The sequence below is a fragment of the Cyprinodon variegatus genome, unplaced genomic scaffold (assembly GCF_000732505.1).
Source record: "Cyprinodon variegatus isolate N-32 unplaced genomic scaffold, C_variegatus-1.0 Scaffold254, whole genome shotgun sequence".
In the NCBI taxonomy this organism is placed as follows: Eukaryota; Metazoa; Chordata; class Actinopteri; order Cyprinodontiformes; family Cyprinodontidae; genus Cyprinodon; species Cyprinodon variegatus.
The window spans coordinates 272,194-289,735 of record NW_015150707.1 but is presented as its reverse complement, the minus strand read 5'-3'; the positions used below and the strand labels follow the sequence as shown (position 1 = coordinate 289,735).

At 37.1% G+C, this 17,542-nt stretch overlaps 1 protein-coding gene across 3 annotated transcripts in view; it reads right to left on the bottom strand.

Moving 5' to 3' along the window:
• abcc8 (ATP binding cassette subfamily C member 8) overlaps positions 1 to 17,542 on the bottom strand; it is a 95,174-nt gene that overhangs the window by 18,437 nt on the left and 59,195 nt on the right. For all 3 annotated transcript variants that reach the window (XM_015382313.1, XM_015382314.1, XM_015382315.1), the window contains 11 exons: positions 15,955 to 15,993; positions 15,535 to 15,633; positions 11,285 to 11,369; positions 10,931 to 11,011; positions 9,632 to 9,769; positions 9,391 to 9,516; positions 8,029 to 8,125; positions 5,134 to 5,381; positions 2,408 to 2,574; positions 447 to 674; positions 204 to 296 (listed from right to left, as the gene is read on the bottom strand). In XM_015382313.1, coding sequence (XP_015237799.1) covers positions 204 to 296; positions 447 to 674; positions 2,408 to 2,574; positions 5,134 to 5,381; positions 8,029 to 8,125; positions 9,391 to 9,516; positions 9,632 to 9,769; positions 10,931 to 11,011; positions 11,285 to 11,369; positions 15,535 to 15,633; positions 15,955 to 15,993 — 1,401 coding nt within the window. The remainder of the gene's footprint in view (positions 1 to 203; positions 297 to 446; positions 675 to 2,407; positions 2,575 to 5,133; positions 5,382 to 8,028; positions 8,126 to 9,390; positions 9,517 to 9,631; positions 9,770 to 10,930; positions 11,012 to 11,284; positions 11,370 to 15,534; positions 15,634 to 15,954; positions 15,994 to 17,542) is intronic.

Sequence of the window (17,542 nt, the reverse complement as noted above, 5' to 3'; positions counted from 1 at the left end):
TATATATATATATATATATATATATATATATATATATATATATATATATATACACAGTACATATATATGTATAAATTGCTCTTTTTAACTTCTGCATTCTAGCATTTTGCACAGAACACCACTTTTAACAACATTGTGACTTAGAGTTACAAGCTGCGTGCCACTTCTCCTGCAGAGCTGAGAGCAGAACACATGCTTTGTACCTTAGGGCCCGTATTGTGGTGAGTCCCTCTACTGTCTCAGAGAAGTGGGAGAGTAAAGGCAATTGGGTTGCATCTTCCAGCTGCTGCAGGTCCCTGACCATCAGAGAAAAAAAAGGGAAAATATTGAATTTAAAATTAAATCATTAATAGACCTGACGGGAACTGCAGCTTTACAATTGATGAATGATACGATAGATACGAAAACAGATTTTAATATCCTTTGACAGTCTCCTCCTGACTCACCTGGAAGCAACTCTGAAGTATTTCTGAATGAAATAGCAGGTGATTGCAAGCGGCAGAAGGGCAATGAGGAAAACGGGCGTCACATAAGAGATGACCCCCAGGGCGGACAGACACAGCAGGGTGGAGCGGGACAGACACTCCAGGGTGGTAGGGATGTGCTGGTCGATTGTGTTGGTGTCCGTGGAAAACCTGTTGAGAATGCTGCCGAGCGGAGTGGTCTCAAACAGCCTTAGCAGGACATAGGGGGAAAAAAAGATGCAGTTAGGATAAATGCTGTAGATGATTATGAAAAACGTCAGAGACTGTTGCAAAATTTTATCAGTTCTGAGTTTTAATATAGACGATTTAATGTGTTATAAGATTTGTTTAACTTTTTTTCCCATGGAATGGTAACTGTGTTATTTTAACTTAACTGCATTCAATTTAATTAGCTATAGCAGACTAGAATAAAGAGAATTATCTGTTACTTTGAATTATCTAATTACTAAAAGGTGTATATTTATTTTAAACCCCTGACACCCATTTTTGTAAATATGAAGCAAACCCTTTGTATTATGTACACAGGTGAGATAGCATGTACATTCCCCCATTGCCACTGTGTAGCCTCCTTGGGCAGTGTGTAACTAGGAACCTTTGGTAAGCTTTTATTTCCATTAAATCTGGTCCCAAATGATGTATTATCATTGATCGTTATTAATGTCATACATTTGTAATATACATTTCAGGCATCAAGGGGTTAATACACTTCTTTCAACATCTATTCATTTCTACTCACTTCCTCTTAAGACATAAAACTCTTAGTACGGTAAATACAGTTGCCTGTTATTGTTAAAGCTTCCAATAATAACTAAAATGCTGTAAAATATGTAATACATATTTCAGCGTTTTCTGATTATACCTGATTTTATGATTATAACCAATGAATTAGGAGTTACCATTTTCCTTATCAGACATATTTTTTCTATTTTTTTTTATCTAGCTTGCCGTTTATCCATCATTAATAAGTGTTACTACTGGTGGCCATATTTCCTCGCCTTCGCAGTCCTTCCTTATCACATTATTTATATTATGACTTTTGTATTACTGATTTCTTAATAATTTGATATTCCTCTCCCATAGAAAGTTTTTAATTATGTATTTTGTATCATCTGTGTTATAGATTCTTTACGTTATTTATTATTTATTTTTACTTCGTATTAAATCCTTATTCATCATACGTTACTAAATTCCTGTTTTCAGATTTCTGACGTTTTCATTACTAAGTTGTTGCTACTACCTGATTTACCTATTTAACCAATACTAACACTCCTGCTGAAATTATTTTTACTGCCTTATCTATAGCCAATTTAAACCCTTACTTACCTATTATAGATAATTCCTTACATATGAATTCTTATTTCATTTCTATTTAAAAACATAATTTTCTCACCTTATATGTTGTGTTTGTTTTTAAGTTTTCACCTATTTGTTACACAATATATCTATCATTGCATGTTTGTGTTTTACTCATTGCTCAGTAATTCTCTTTTTTGTTTGGAGGATTCAACACAAAGTAAATGCATTTTTTTTCCCAAAAAGGACTTCCATTATCTTGTACCTACAATAAACGTTTTATATATACATATAACTTATTTATTTTTGAACTCTTTTCACTCAGTTGTTTCTCTTTGTGCCAACTAAAGCTTTTTTATTTACATTTTTTGCATGAGTGAGAGTCTATGAAGGACATGCGAGTGTTCCTCTGTGTTCAGGGAAGAGCTGAAAGCTTGGCTTCAGTCGGGGGAAACAGATTGTGCTCGGAGTAATGAGGCTAAATTAAGGTGCTTTTAACTGCGTCTCTTTATATAAATTATCTGTTCGGCACACGGACACAGAGAGACCCAGTCCACTGTTACCTAACATCCTGTTTTCGCCTGATATGAGCCAGACCTGCGCTCATGCTCACACTGTGGGTGTTGTACCTCATGGGGGCCAGTATGATCTTGTTAAGGAGGTTGTGGTGCAGCCCCTTGGCCACTTTCAGGCCCGTCCACTCCACAGTCACAGAGGTGGCCAGACAGAGGATGATGCCAAGGCAACAGAGCACGCTGAACACGGACAGATACCACGAGTGGCTGAAGCCACAGTCCTGCAGCAGAGAGACACATCCATCAACTCGATGGCGGTGACGCTTTGAGTGTCCAATCAGGGCTCACTTAGTGTGCTTTTACTATAATTACCAACACAATTAAACTGTGAGGCTGGTTAAATATTAGCCATCTAATGCAGCGTAAACCAGTGGAGCTAAAAGCTGAGCTGGCAACCTTTGAACAAACACTAAAAGAAAAGTGCTGATAATGCTCTGTTGTTGCCCGCTTTCTTCTTAATTCATCAGCTTCAACCTTCACTTCAAATGCTTCTGCTGTTTTTTGTCTTTTTATGAGTAATGCTGTGTTTTTTCAATGATCTAATTAAGCCATGTAGCATAAAATAGAAAAATACAGGGATTCCAAATATAATTAAATTCTGAGTTGCTTCTGGCTGAGAACATCAAACCAAAATCCACAGTTAATTAAATTAAATTAATTGTTTCATTAATGGTTGAAGCTTCTGTGGTAAGATGATGAGTTCATATGGAACAGCAGTGCAGTTATGAACATTAAAGCATCCCATATTAAGTGTGTTTAGATCTTTCATTTCATGCCATCTAAAACAAAAAAATGGTTCAGTTTTTTAACATAAGATCAGTGAATACAGGAAAAATGAAACAGACGCCCTAACAAATATTATCATCAAAATTACCTTTCCAATTGTTACAATCACAGATATCAGTTGGGATTTTTTTATGTAATAGGATGGCACCAAATAAAGTGCATGATTTCAAAGTAAAAGAAAAGTTATTTTACCTAATTTTTATTTTTTTTATGAACAACATATTTGGCCTATTTAGTCTGATAGCCAACATAAAGCCATCGATTCGGTTTACACTGCAGTAAGACGAGCCAAAAAAAATCACACAGAGCTGATAAAGGCAAGTCCTGAAAAGATTTTAGCTTTAATCATTGAAAGTTGTTTTTAAAAACTTTTGAATCGGTTAAATACAAATGCAAGCAACTATTTACTTTCAATTTTATTAATGATAAAACATGAAACCCAAGTTTCTTCCCATCCCACTATAATGGTATGTTGACTTGTTTTGTCACGTATCATAAAATCCCAATAAATATGACTATATTTCTGAATTTTATGTGATAAAATGGGAGAAGGTTCAACAGCTGTCAATACATTCACAATCCACATTAAATCCATGTTGTTCTGAAAATATTAAACAGGACCAAAAACATTTTATTATTTTCCAAATTCAAGAAATTATCCCTGTCCTATCCTGCTACAGTTTAAGAAGTATGAATTCAGTATATTATCTGTTTAGTCAATGAAAAGCCATGTTGAATTTTTCTCTCCCTGTTGGTTTAAGCTTGACTTTCAAACAGGACTTGTCTCCACGTGGATTAATCCAAAGCACAGATTAGATAAACCTGACAAAGAATGTCTCCAGCTCAGCCATGCAAGATGCACTTGGTGACGATTTAAATGCACTTAGTGGCATTAATAGCCTATTTGTGTTTGTGTTCCACAGAACCCTTCAGGCCACCAGACTCTTCAGCCTTTAAATGACTGTGTGAAATATGACCCTACATTTCATGTGACTGGACAAACACACACAGATATGTTTTAAACACTCCATACATTTTCAATCCATCCCATGGCCTAACCTTGACCCTAATATAAACCGTCCTAACATCCAGTAGTAAACCCCAAGAAAATGCCCTCAGTTTATAACTAAAATACAGAGTCCCCCCTCCATAAAACTATTATTAAAGTTGTTGCTACACTTGTCCTGGATACAGCAACCAGACAACAGCTGGTGTGAAACTCTGAGTGTCAATGACGCAGTGCAACCCTCCTCACTGTATTTATACTGAATGCCATGTGTTTCATGTGCCATTAGAGTCTAAAGAAGAGAAACTGGATTTAAACAGCGAACAACAAAGTTGATAAATCTCATATGCAAACTGTATTTTCAATGGTGGCGAATATTAACCTTTTGCAATCTCTTGGATTTTCCATTAATGCGTGACTCCAGCTCTGATATGCAAGATGACTGAGCTGCTGCTGCTGCTGCTGCTTCAGGGTGGTTTAGTGAATGCTCCATCTGGAGCTGCCAAAGCGTGTGTTTGGGTTTTAGGTCAGCTCTGTTCAACTGAGATTCAGTAGAGAATTAGTGAGGAGAGCGGGAAGAAAATAAAAAAAAAGCTGTGATGATTTCCCTGAAGGGGAATTCTGCAGTTATTATACCCACTTGATAACTATAAGGAATAGAAATCGCTTTATTGCACTGGGTGTTTAAATATTGCAATGGGATCCAAATGTAAAAGTGTTTTTACAGCATTTGGGGTCGTATTGTTAATTCTGACAACATTGTGTGTAGGAATTTGTGCATAGGGATTTCTTATAAGAAAGATGTCTGTCTGGAGTGCACAAATCTACCAATCCCATTGGAGTTGAGATGATGCATGAAGATGGTGAACATGAAAGCTTTAGCTGAACCCGTAAACACTAACCAAGCTGCACGCTTTTAAGACTTCTCTGTGTTACAAACAAGAAAGCAGAAAAAGAGGATTTATTCAGGGATCAATCAGATTCTCACCTTAACTAGGGTACAGTTGTGAGCCGTGGCATCCAGCTTGGCCATGATGACATGTGACGTCCAGTGTGCCAGCCAGTAGTCAATGGCGACCATGAGGGAGTGCTTGAGGAGTTGTGAGAGGAGGAGCAGAGAGAGGAGGGGGAGGCCGGCACAGGACAGGTAGGTGCCGCAGGAGCGCCAGGGGATGGTGGCTCGCTGACGCATCACCTGCGACAGGTTGTCGTCATCTTCGCTTTCTAAGGACTCATCTGGGATGAAGAAGAAAATTGACAGATTAATTTCTACTTTTAGTAAGCCAGAGTCTCAAATGCTCTCTGACACTTGGAATATTTCTACTTCACTTGCTCTTTTTTCCTGTTTAATGCACATTTCTATATGTTTTCTCCACCATCTTAATAAAAAGATATTTCTGGGGCAACAAACATGGTAGAAAACCTAACCAAAGAAAGAAAGGAGACTTTAGGGGAAATAGGTTGCCATGCAAAATATCCATTGCCTTTAAACCTCATAATTTTCAGTCACATTACAGACCACACAAACCTCAATGCATGACAGACCAACACAAGGCAGCGCATAATTATGACAACTTACTAATAAAACATACATTTGCTATCAGTCCACTTTACTCTGAGAAATGTAAATAAAATCCAGTGAAACCAGCTGCTTTCGATTACAAATGACATCTACCTATACATCACTTAAATACAGTATAAATGCAGCTACTCTTCTATGGTTTGTTGGAGGACGCAGTGTGAACTGTAAACCAAATAACAGCAGAAAGGTCATGGATAGAGTTGTGGAGATTATAAAATCATATTCAAAGCTTTCAACATCTGTGGGAGTAAATGTATAATCAGAAAAAAATAAAAAAGTGCAACACAACTCCAAATCTAACAGCAGCAACCATCTAAAGAAAACAGGCTGGACAAGGAGGACTTCTGGAGGAGCTACAAAGATCCACAGCTCAGGTGGGAAGATTTCTTTACAGGATAACCATTAGTCATGAAGTCCTGCGATTTCAACTTGTGGAGGAGTAACAAGAAGCCAGCCTTTGAAAGAAAACAATCAGAGGCCCAGTTTGCCACAAAACTCTAAGGGGACACATGAAAAATAACTCAACCTTCTGTCCAATATGCAATATGGTCTGTGTGGCAATAAAATAAACTGCCAGGACGCTGAAGAGTGAGGCAGAGTTTCAGCTTCAAGCAATACAAACCTAAAACCTGCAGCTATAATGGTTCATATCAAAACATTTGTATGTTTGAAAGTTGTGAGAGCTTTTACAAAGGGTGGATTTTTTTTTATATTTCCTCTACAGCATTTATTCCAAGTCAGGATTATGACCCTACCTGATGTCACGGGTCAATGGATGAGTGTAGAAAATAAAGTATCACTAAAAATGATAAAAATGAAGCATACTAAGGTGTCTAACGTACAAAAACATCACATAGAAATGAATGAATCCAAATACAATGGTTATTGGTACTGTTTTTATTAATATAAAACCTATTATTAAAATATGTTTTAATTACATTTATATTTTATCAAGGTACTTTGTGTGATGAATCCATTCTAACACTTTTTTTGTGGGTCAGAAGCCAAAAAGTTTGGGAACCTTTGCTCTACACCATCAGAGCTTCAGTTGAACTGAAGCTTTTTTTGACAGAAGGAAAAAAAAAGGATAAAAAGAAGAAATTTGAATTCTAGAGATTCAGCTGTAGAGAAAACAAAAAGTGATTCTACAAAATAGTGACTCACTGTTGATGTAGAAAATCAAACTTTTATCTAAAAAAAAAAAGTATTATCTTTCTCCCACACTCCACAATCAAGCATTCCTTTGTTGCTCTGTTACATAACATCCCAAGACAGACTCTGAAATCTGTGGTTGCAATGTGACAAAGGTTCAAGGCTGTGAATGAATAGTTTTGCAAGGCCCTGTCCGCTACTCTACAGGCTACACATTTCTACTCCTCAACTCCAAACAGATGCTCATTCCCGTGGGGGGGGATGAGGCGCTAATAAATGAGGTCCTATAATCTTCCCACCCACGATGTGCAGCAGATACAACTCATCACATGCAGCAAGCATCATAGCATGTCGCTCCTTCCAGGCTCAGACATGCTGGAAGTAGAAGGAAAACCAGCTCAGTGAGCAGCAGGTATAAAAAGGGCAACAGCAGCAATAACCTAAAGTCATGCTTTCATTCAGTAGCCCTTCAGGTGGAGGAGTAAGGACCAGTTCAGCGTAAAGTGAGAGACAGGCATGACTACAAAGGATGACTGTATTCTATAATAAAGAATTCAACACATTTGCAGTTTTCTACCAGCATCACAATGCCTCTATAGATACGTTGATGCCATTTCTTTATCCAAACCATGCGTTTTGTGGCCAAACCTTCTTGCTCCAATGCAAGGACGGCACCTGCAGCTCCTGGAGAATCTAGGGTGCCACCAGCACACGGGAGACAATACAGAGCACAGATATAAAACACAGCCTCTGCAGCTCAGCATCTTCAGCTGTTTTTCAAAGACAGACACACAGAATGCCACAACAGGAGGCTACTGGACTGAGCGTTGGGATATTTCCTGGTGCTCAGTGAATCTAAAGGAGAGTTTAGAAGAAGACTGAGATTATTTAGCCACTTTTAAGTGTTTGCAATAACTATTATCAATAATAGAAGTACCAGGACTCGCTTGGAGCACTACAGACAGATGGGGGTAAACATTAAAATAGGTTTGGTAAGCTCAAGCTTTAATGTAACAGATGCTTCTCAGCAAACACAGCAGGTAAAGGGAAATGACACCCTGCGTCTCTCACCCAGGATGAAATGAGAGAAGCTCAGACTGCAGTCATGCATAACTTTACTCCCGCTGGTTGTTTCCCGTCTCCGCTCACCTTCCTCGTCCTCCTCCGTCCTCAGAGTTTCTCTGGAGTACATGGCCCTCCTCAGGTTCTTCCTCTCCATGTTTGTCATGCTCTCAGCCACTGTCTCCTAAAACAGAAAAATAAAAAATGCGCAATTCTGGTAAATGGTTTATAAGGCTGAAGATTTTTTAAAAACATTTCTTTTTTTATTAATGGTGCAGATAAACCACATCCTTTCTGTAGCCATGAACAAGCCATGATCAAGCCTCTGCCTTCAAACAAAATTAAATGAGCCTTTAATTGGTTGGTTTCCTCCAACTTCCATATGATACTAATGAGGTTGAATGATGAGGTTGCCATTTTAAAAGCTTAATGTGTGGTTGCTCCATCAGTGTGAATACAATGGTTTACGATCCTGTTTGGATTCCCTTTATGAACTAGGTCAGACTATTAGCCTTCGGGGGGATTTGCTCATTATTCTGCCCACTTTGTGGATTAAACAAGTTATTCTAGATGTTTCATAGGCCTACATCATGATGGTGCCAACCCCATGTTTGATAGTTGATCCGGTTTTCTCAGATTTGAAGGCCTTATCATCCAATCATGGAAACAAATTTCAAACTGTGAATCTAAATAACTCAAGCGTCAATGTGTGTAATTTGGAGTAGGTGGTTCTCTCTTGCTAAAAATCCTATCAGTCCGTGTCATAAAAAAAAAAAAAAAAATGTTATTGTCAACGGTGACACTGATATTCCAAAAGCTTCCAGTACACGACTTAAACTGTATGTTTTCTGACTATTCCTAATCCTTCTATCCAATTTCCTTTACTAAGGGGATGTTCCAACATGATAGTGATCCATTCAACAAATCCAAATTGGTTGTACAGCTAAAAAATCCGTATAGCATTAAGCACCTGGAACGGCTCTGACCTCAACCCAGCTGAAATCAGGAGATTGTTCTTAAATGCTGGATCCATGACAGAAAACAAAACATTTCGACAGCGTCTATTGAGAAGAAATGATTAAATATGCCCCCAGGATTACGTCAGAAGATTCTCAACAGCTTCGAACTAAAATATATTAGTTGCCCACTGGACATTATTATATGTACAATGTTTTCTAAAGTAAACAATCTCAAACTAGTAAATCAAGTTCTTTTTTACTAACGAATTGAGGCTATTTACTGTCGTCCAAACTGGAAAAAAAGGCCATTATTAATAGCATAATAACAGTATGTATATTTTTAATTCTACAGTTTTTATATATATATTTTTATAAGATATAATCACTTATTTATCACTCTCTTTGTACTTATGGGATTATTAAGAAGCAACCTCCTATTTAAAGCCGACTCATTAAAAGCTTATTTTGACTGCCTGGAGTCATTAATCACCGTCTCAAACTCCCGATCCTGCCTGTTCATGAGGGTTTTCCACTGTTTGAAGAGTTCTGGATCAGAGTTCTGGATATCCTTCAGAGTCCCTTCAGTCTGGATTGTCCCATCTTTCATGGCAATAATCTAAAAGGCAAAATGAGGGAAAAAACTATATATATCTTTGTATTTTTTTTAGAAATATCTCGGTATTTTATAAAATGTTTGAGCGAACATGCCAATGCAGACTATGAGGTCTTACCCAGTCAGCATGTGGCAGGTACTGGAGTTTGTGTGTGACCAGCACCACCGTCCTTTTCTCCTCCCTCAGCAGCTTCAGGATGCCATCCTGCATCAGATGGTCACTCAGGTGGATGTCTAAAGCAGAAAATGGGTCATCCTAAAAATATATAAGCAAATGTTTCAAAGTGCAGAAAAAAAATCTGTTAGAAAAAACAGCAGAACAATAAGTCTACACACTGCTGTTAAAGGCCAGGTTTTTGTGATAAGGAAAAATGAGAAATAGTTTCGTAACGTCCTCTTTCTTAAAGTTGATGAATATCAGTACCATGAAAAAGTGCCCAAACCACTCTGAATTTCTTAGATTTAGTCATATTATAATGTATTCTATGTGATAATAAAACACACTTTAACATATTAAGCAGGACAGAGATGTACTGTACCAATACGGCTTCTAATGTATGAGAAATCTTTAATCTAGACTATTTCTTATTGCCACATTGCCAGACAGGACACTGTTTAAAAAAAAAAAAAAAAATCTAGACTATTCCATTGTTTTGCATGCATTTGTTTTCGCTACTTTCAGTTATACTGGTAAAAATTTTTTGTCATAACCTAAAAAGTGTCCCAAACAATATTATTTTGCAAATCGATTAATCCGTTGATTATTTATAATAATCAGATAACCAACGTTTTCTTAAAAAAAAAGCCTTTTTATGAAATTAAAACAGATGAAAGCGAAACTTTTACACTACTCTGATTATTTCTTTTTGTGCACTTCCACTTAGTTTAAATTGGAGGAAATAGTGTGGGCTAAAACCACCTCTGGACCCTAGGATTACAACAGGTCCTCAGATCTGTATCTAATATAAAAACGGCTACAAAATTTTATCCTTTATTTTTTTCATAAGAAATTATCAATCTTACTGGTGGGAACAAAAAATTAAAATCAAAAACAAGCTAGGATGAACATAGCAGTCTAATCAGAAAAAAGGGTGATTGCTCTTCCCTTTAAATGCTTCTGGATCCTGTCACGCTGTTAAGGGCAGAAGGTTCAGGTTTTACATGGTGTCTAAGTAATTATAAAGTAGCCTAATTTGATACTTCAGAAAAAAATCGAAATAAATGCTGGAACAATAAATCAAACGAAACAATAATTTTCTAAAAGACTTAAGTCCATTAGAAAGAGTGACCAGCCCTAAGCTGAAGGAGTATGCTTGTATATAAAATTCAGAAATAGAACAATGTCTGAGTAACTGCAGGAATATTAAGCGAGTCATCAAAAAGCATTCTATAGATACAATACTCTGTACAGACTCACCAGAAAGACCACATTGGTCTGCTGGTACAAGGCTCTAGCCACGCTGATTCTCTGTTTCTGTCCTCCTGATAAGATGATGCCCTGCATGATAACAGAAGGATCTCAATGAAGAATGACACAATGGCCTTTGTTAAGATTATGTATAAAGACCCCAGAGCTCAGAAGAATCAAAAGGGATAATGATTTATTCCCTTCATTAGTGGTGCATAAAAAAAGAAAGTCCAGCAGGACTTTGCTTTGATTAAATGAGGTCAGTTCAGCTTCATTCCAGCTGAAAAATCAAAAAGCCCACTGCACAGAAATGATGAAAATGAGCTGCAGAGTTATGTGTAGAATACTTAAAGTGGTACTGACCCGCTCCCCAATCTCTGTCTGGTCCCCCTGTGGAAGGATGTCGATGTCTGGCTGAAGGGAGCAGGCCTCGATGACAGCTTTGTATCTGCAAGCAGAGAGAGAATATGAATGAGGGCAAAGATCAGCTGTTCTTTGTTGCTTTGCCCACCCTCTGCCATTTCAGGTGAATATCGGCTGCTCTTAGGTATGCAGAGAACAACCAAAGCAGAGGCAAAAAGCAGGAAAAGAAACTGCTGCTGTAGTGAGATGAAGAAGTCTGACTCCCGACAGCTCCCAACAGAATGCAGAGAGTGTGAAATTCAGTCCATTAATGTCATTTGAATTCAAAATGCAATCACTGAGCCCTACAGCCCAGACCGTTTCTTAAATGTAATCATCTGTATGTGATATGCAATATCTCTGACTGCTGGAGCCTTATTAAGGATACATGGAGATGACATAATACAATGACCTAAATAAACCCAAATGTTTACAGATTCTGGAAAGTGAAGGCAGGTCATGCACTAATTTACTTCTACAGCCAATAATATTTTGTAGCAAACCGAAATAAACACTCAAGAAAAGGTTCGGTAAAGAGAAAAACAAATAATTATCTAACTGATAAAATATGAATTGAATAAAAACAATTTAATGTATTGCTCTGGAAAAGATGAATAATCTTGGTTACTAACCTTTAGGAAAATTCTAATCTGAATTCATGTCAGGCTGATAAAAATCTGCTCACTACCAGCAGTAATTTATCCACAAAGCAACACAAACTAACTATTACACACATTAACTGGCACTGACCATGACAGCCATCACTACAAAAAAACACAACCAACAAAACACCTGCTGCAGAACCATTAAGATCATCTGCATCTTGCCAGGTGAACTAAATTGTATGATAGGATGGTGGAGGCAGAGCAGCAGGAGACTTTGTTTCATAAACCACGTCCAAAACAACAAAGCACACTGTGCCATTAGTATTTCATGAAAGGAAGGGAAAAACCAAACAAAGCAAAAAACAAGACAAAGCAGTCCATTAAACCTACGGAGAGGCAGCCTGTTGCCATAAGAGAAAGAAAGCAGCTTTTCAAAACAGCCACTTGTTGTGAAATTCATGGCTGTAGGTCTAAGCATGTGCTACTGATGCTGTGTTTTGTGATTTTACCAACAAAGGTGCTCACAGTATGCAGAGTCGCGCCAGGACTGGTTTAAAGAGAGGAGGTTGAATTACAAAACATCTTTGAAATGAAATTATGTTTTATAATCAGGTCAAAAAGTGACTTTAACCTAATCAGGGTTCAGTACTTTCAATTTAGAGCAAAGGCCACTGGGAGAACAGACATTTAATTTCATTTAACATCCTGGGTTGACAGCTAATAGGTCATAGTAAATACTCAGGAAGTAATTAATGAGTCTACCCAGGCATTTTAATGCTAATGTGTAAATGAAATGTCGAGGTGTCAAGAAAAAAACCCCAAGATAAATAAGAAACCTCACATTTAAATTATTAGAATAACTGATTGAATACAACGACACAAACTAAAACTGTGGTCCTAGATGTTAAGCTCCCATTTACAAAGGATGCATTCAAAGTGCTCTCTTTAAAAAAAAAAAAAAGTGTTAGGCCTGAAAGCTTTTGATCTAAAGCAATTTTTGATAATGGATCTAAAAACTGTGCAGATTTTATATTCTTTTTATTAAAAACACTTCTAAAGTTGTTTCTATACTGTGTAGTTTATTTATCCCCTGGGATTACTCTTTCAGGGAAATTCTGGTTCCAGTATCTTATTTAGAGGACAAAAAGTTAAAGCAAGATGTCATTAAAGACAATATAATATAACAGACAATATAAAAAGATTGCATATAGTACAAAAAAAAGAAAAGCATAAAAAAGACATAAGGTTGTAATGTCCTGGAACATGTTTCCCTTAGATACAAAGAAAAATAGTTTATATAAATAGCAAAATAGTTCATGTAATAGTTCATATTACATTTCCACCTATACCTGATAAGATCTTAAATACACTTTACATTTTAACAAAAGATTGTTTAAACAAATCAGAAATGAACATGACATCTTAAGATTCTGAACAGGACTTTAAAACCTGTCCATTGTTTGCTTGGCTACATATAAGTAGACAAAACTGTTGTTATACCCCTTGCTTACTGAAAGAAAAACCCACAATGATCAGAAATATGAAAAATGGCTACATGAAAGGAAGCTTTTCAACCTTGCTGAAACAGGATGACTTTTAAAAATAAACACATGAAAAAGACCGGAACAAAAATGTTGGTATCTTTATAAAAGACTGGAAATAATGTGACCTAAGGTACATGTTAAATCAATGTGTATCCACTAATCACCATCAGCAGTGTCTACAATCTACAGCACAGTGATTACTTGTGGTTGAAGGTAAAAACTAAAAGACCATCTCCAAGTAGCTTGATTTTCCTGTCACTAAAGCTGCAATTATTAGAAATTTAAGATCCATGTGACTGTAGCCGACCTCCCTGGATGTGGCCACAGAAGGAAAATTGATGACGAATCAAAGACACTGATAACAAACAAGCCTGGAACTAAAGGAGAACTTCAAGCTCAAGGAACATCAGTGTCAGATGAATCTATCTTTAACCGTTGGAGCCAAAGTGGACCTACTGGGAGATTTCTTAAATTACTGCTTATCACTAATCAAATCACTAATCATAAAAAGCTAGACTAGAATCTACCAAACTACATTTTGACAAGCCACAAAGCTTCTGTTAGAATTTCCCATGGACAGAAGAGACAAAAATCTAACTTTTTTTGCCTATGCACATCAGCTCTTTGTTAGCAGACAGAAAAATGAAGCATATAAGGAAAATAACACTGTCCTACTGTGAGACATGGAGGAGGTTCCATTATGTTCTGGGGCTGCTTTGCTCTATCTGCCACAGGGTGTCTTGAATCTCTGCAGAGTTAAATGAAATCTAAAGTCTATCATTCCAGAGAGAAATGTGTTGCTTTGTGTCTGAAAGGTTGGTCTCAGTCGTAGGCCAATTATTATGACACAACACACACAGATAAAAACATCCAAGAATGGCTAAGATTAAACATTGGACTACTCTAAAAGCCCTGACTTAAATCCTATTGAGCATCGTTGGGCAGAGCTGAAACATGCTGTCTGAAAAAGGCATCTTTCCAACCTGAGACAACTGTAGCAGTTTGCTCATGAGGAGTGGGCCAAAACACCTGCTGATAGGTGTAGAGGTGTCATCACCAATTACAGGTATCATTTGATTGCAATGATTGCCTCAAAAGGTGTAGCAACTAAATAGTTATTTAGGTTACAATTACGTTTTTGTATTTTCAATAAATTAATTTTAAAATGTATTTTAATCAATTTTGTCCACATGTGTATCTATTTGCATTAAATCCCTCATCCCATAATTTAAGCAATCCAATCTCTGCGCTGAATTAGAAGCTGTTTCTTTTGCGTTCGAATCAGTGGGCAGGCTTTCTGAGAGCTACAGCTCCATATCAAATAGCCTGTAAATGTAAATACAAGTCATCTGAGACCATGCCTTTAGTCTTTAAAAAACATATCTTAAATGCTTCCTTGCAGTTCAAGTATCACATCCATCACCATCTGAACTCTGTTCTCCATTTAGCCAATCATTTAGAGCTGCTCCTCAAGGACTGTATCATACCTTGGGCTTGTTTTTGTTTTCACCATTTGGACCGTTTGTTTTCAGGCCAAAAGCAGCTTTCAGAGTTTATGTTTTTCTGTATCTCATGCTGGGTAGAAAACTAAAAACAACAACCTTACTCTGATACTAGTCAGATCAGATTTAACGACAGCAAATTCATCTCAGTCATATTTTCAGCAATATTTATAGATCAGTAGAAGTCCATATGTAGTCTCCAATGTGTCCACCAGGTTTTATCTGTGGTTTAATTAGACAAATGCAGCTGTTTCAATTAGCTGAGCTGACATGTGTTTCAATAAAAAGCTGCGTTCACAACAAACCACAGAGAGAACAGCACTAATAAAAGGGCTAATTTGTCTGTGTTCGTAAACAGCATCGGGTTTATTATAATTTACTCTAATAAATAAATAAAATGTCCAGAAGTTTTTGGCTAATTAGAATAATGAACAATAATACACTGCAGGGCTCCACTACTGACCCAGTTATAGCGCACAGATGACACTCTGAACAACCATTTCTAAATCACGCTATCAAAGGACAAGAACTCACAGCAGTAAACCCCTAATAGCGACTACCTGGACTTTATCATGGGCATCTCAAAGGTGATGTTCTCCACCACAGAGGTGTTCAGCAGCCAGGGCTTCTGGGAAGCGTAGGCCACAGGGCCTCTCTTCCTGAAAGAAATTAAGTATAAACACACAGAGTAATCAATCAAACAACGTCTGAATTTTACTATCTAACACATGGGCCGAGCTGAAGGAGTTGTTTAAATCTGTGGATCACATCGCTTTCAGACATGTGCAGTTCTTAAACTAATGGAGCAGTGATCGTTAGACGCTCTTATATGTTTGTACTGTCAATATGCTGCTAAGGGTTGGTGCCAAGTAGGCATGCAGGGAGAACAGCAGATGGATTTACAGATAAGACTGAGTGCTGCTTTCTGCTTTTAATGATGCTGTGTCTCCATGAAGACAGGCCGCCACTTTTGCACTCACCTGATGTCTTCGTCCCCTGCTGCATCTCTGTCTGTGGGACTGCAGGAAAAAATGGCAAACACCGAAACATTAGACAGACAATAGGTAATTGACCTCAGAGTGTTTCTGCAATGATTAACAAAAAAACAAACACACATATGGGCCGGTTTTCCCTCTCCTCGCTATGGTAATCATGTCAGTACTCAGCGGCCCAAAACAAACAGGCAGACCTCTGCTCTACATGAACACATCTACCATTAACAGTAATCTTATCCTTCTTAAAAATATCCCCCCACCCACCTCCACTCCCATCCTGTTAGACTTTCTGCAATCAACTGATATGGAAATTAGCATCAACCTGCTAAGACTCAGGGACTTCTAAGAGGGTCTGATTCCAAAAGTGGACATCAGAAAATCAACAGCAGCTCAGAGTTTTCTGTTTGCCTGTGAGAACATCCCCTCATTGAATATTAGAGGCAGACAAAATACTCTTCTCTTTACCTACCTCTTTCCAGAATGACGTTCTGATCGCTGCAATTATAATAGTTTGACTTATTACAGACCAAGAAACCACTAATCGATGAAAATGATAATAATTATAATCCAATCATGATTTCAATGTATTGTGATTTCTGATCTATTCCTACTGCAGAGACTTTGCTTTTAAAAAAAGGGTGTTATTTCATTTGAAGGTGCATCTTAGATCTCAGTGAATTTAAGTTAATTTACTTCAGTAATTCAGGTCTGAAACTCAGGGTGCTGTTTGATTGTGCTATCTTAACATTTTTGTTCAAGTTTTATTTCTAGTGTTTAATATCAAACTTATATATTAGATGAAAAACAGACTCTAAGCTAGATACATATTAAAAGAACTGATAGCATTGATTTTAGTCAGTTATATCAGACTAATAGAGGAAAAGAATGCATCATTTCCTGGTACTAATAACTCCTTTCTATTCATGTTATTTACTTTAAACACCTAGATACAGAAACCCTTAATGTTACATATTATGCCCAATTAATCACATGATTATTTATGTATGATTGCACATTCATGGTAAAAGGAAAGTTTAATCTGGTTAAAGGCACACAGTGTAACTTCGGGCCACTAGGGGCGCTAGACCTATAACTGGTCTTATTTTACTGCTACTGAACATCAAAAATAATAACAAAGATATGTGACTGTATACCAGGAGCAAAGTGTTTACTTACTAGTCTAATAATAATGTTGAAAAAAGAGAAATGGTTTTACATCCGGCTTCTTCTTTCTGCCTGTGCTAACAAACAAACCATGATCGACTCTTGTTTTTTCTCACACAGGATCCCTTTCACGTTTTCCATTTTTAGCCTTCTCAAAAGGTTTAAACTTTTTTCTTACCTCAGCCCGTAGTCAGATTTACTTCCGGGCTTCAGTTCACAGTATTCTTAAAGTTATGTATATTGCTGATGCCTACGATTACCTGCTAGCAGATCATTACACTTATTTTAGTGTTACTTGTTTCAAATTTGCTAAATTGATAATAAATAAATAAATAAATATCATGGGTGAATACTTATATTAATATTAATAATAAAAAGAAAACTTTTTTTTAAATTACAACCTCAAACT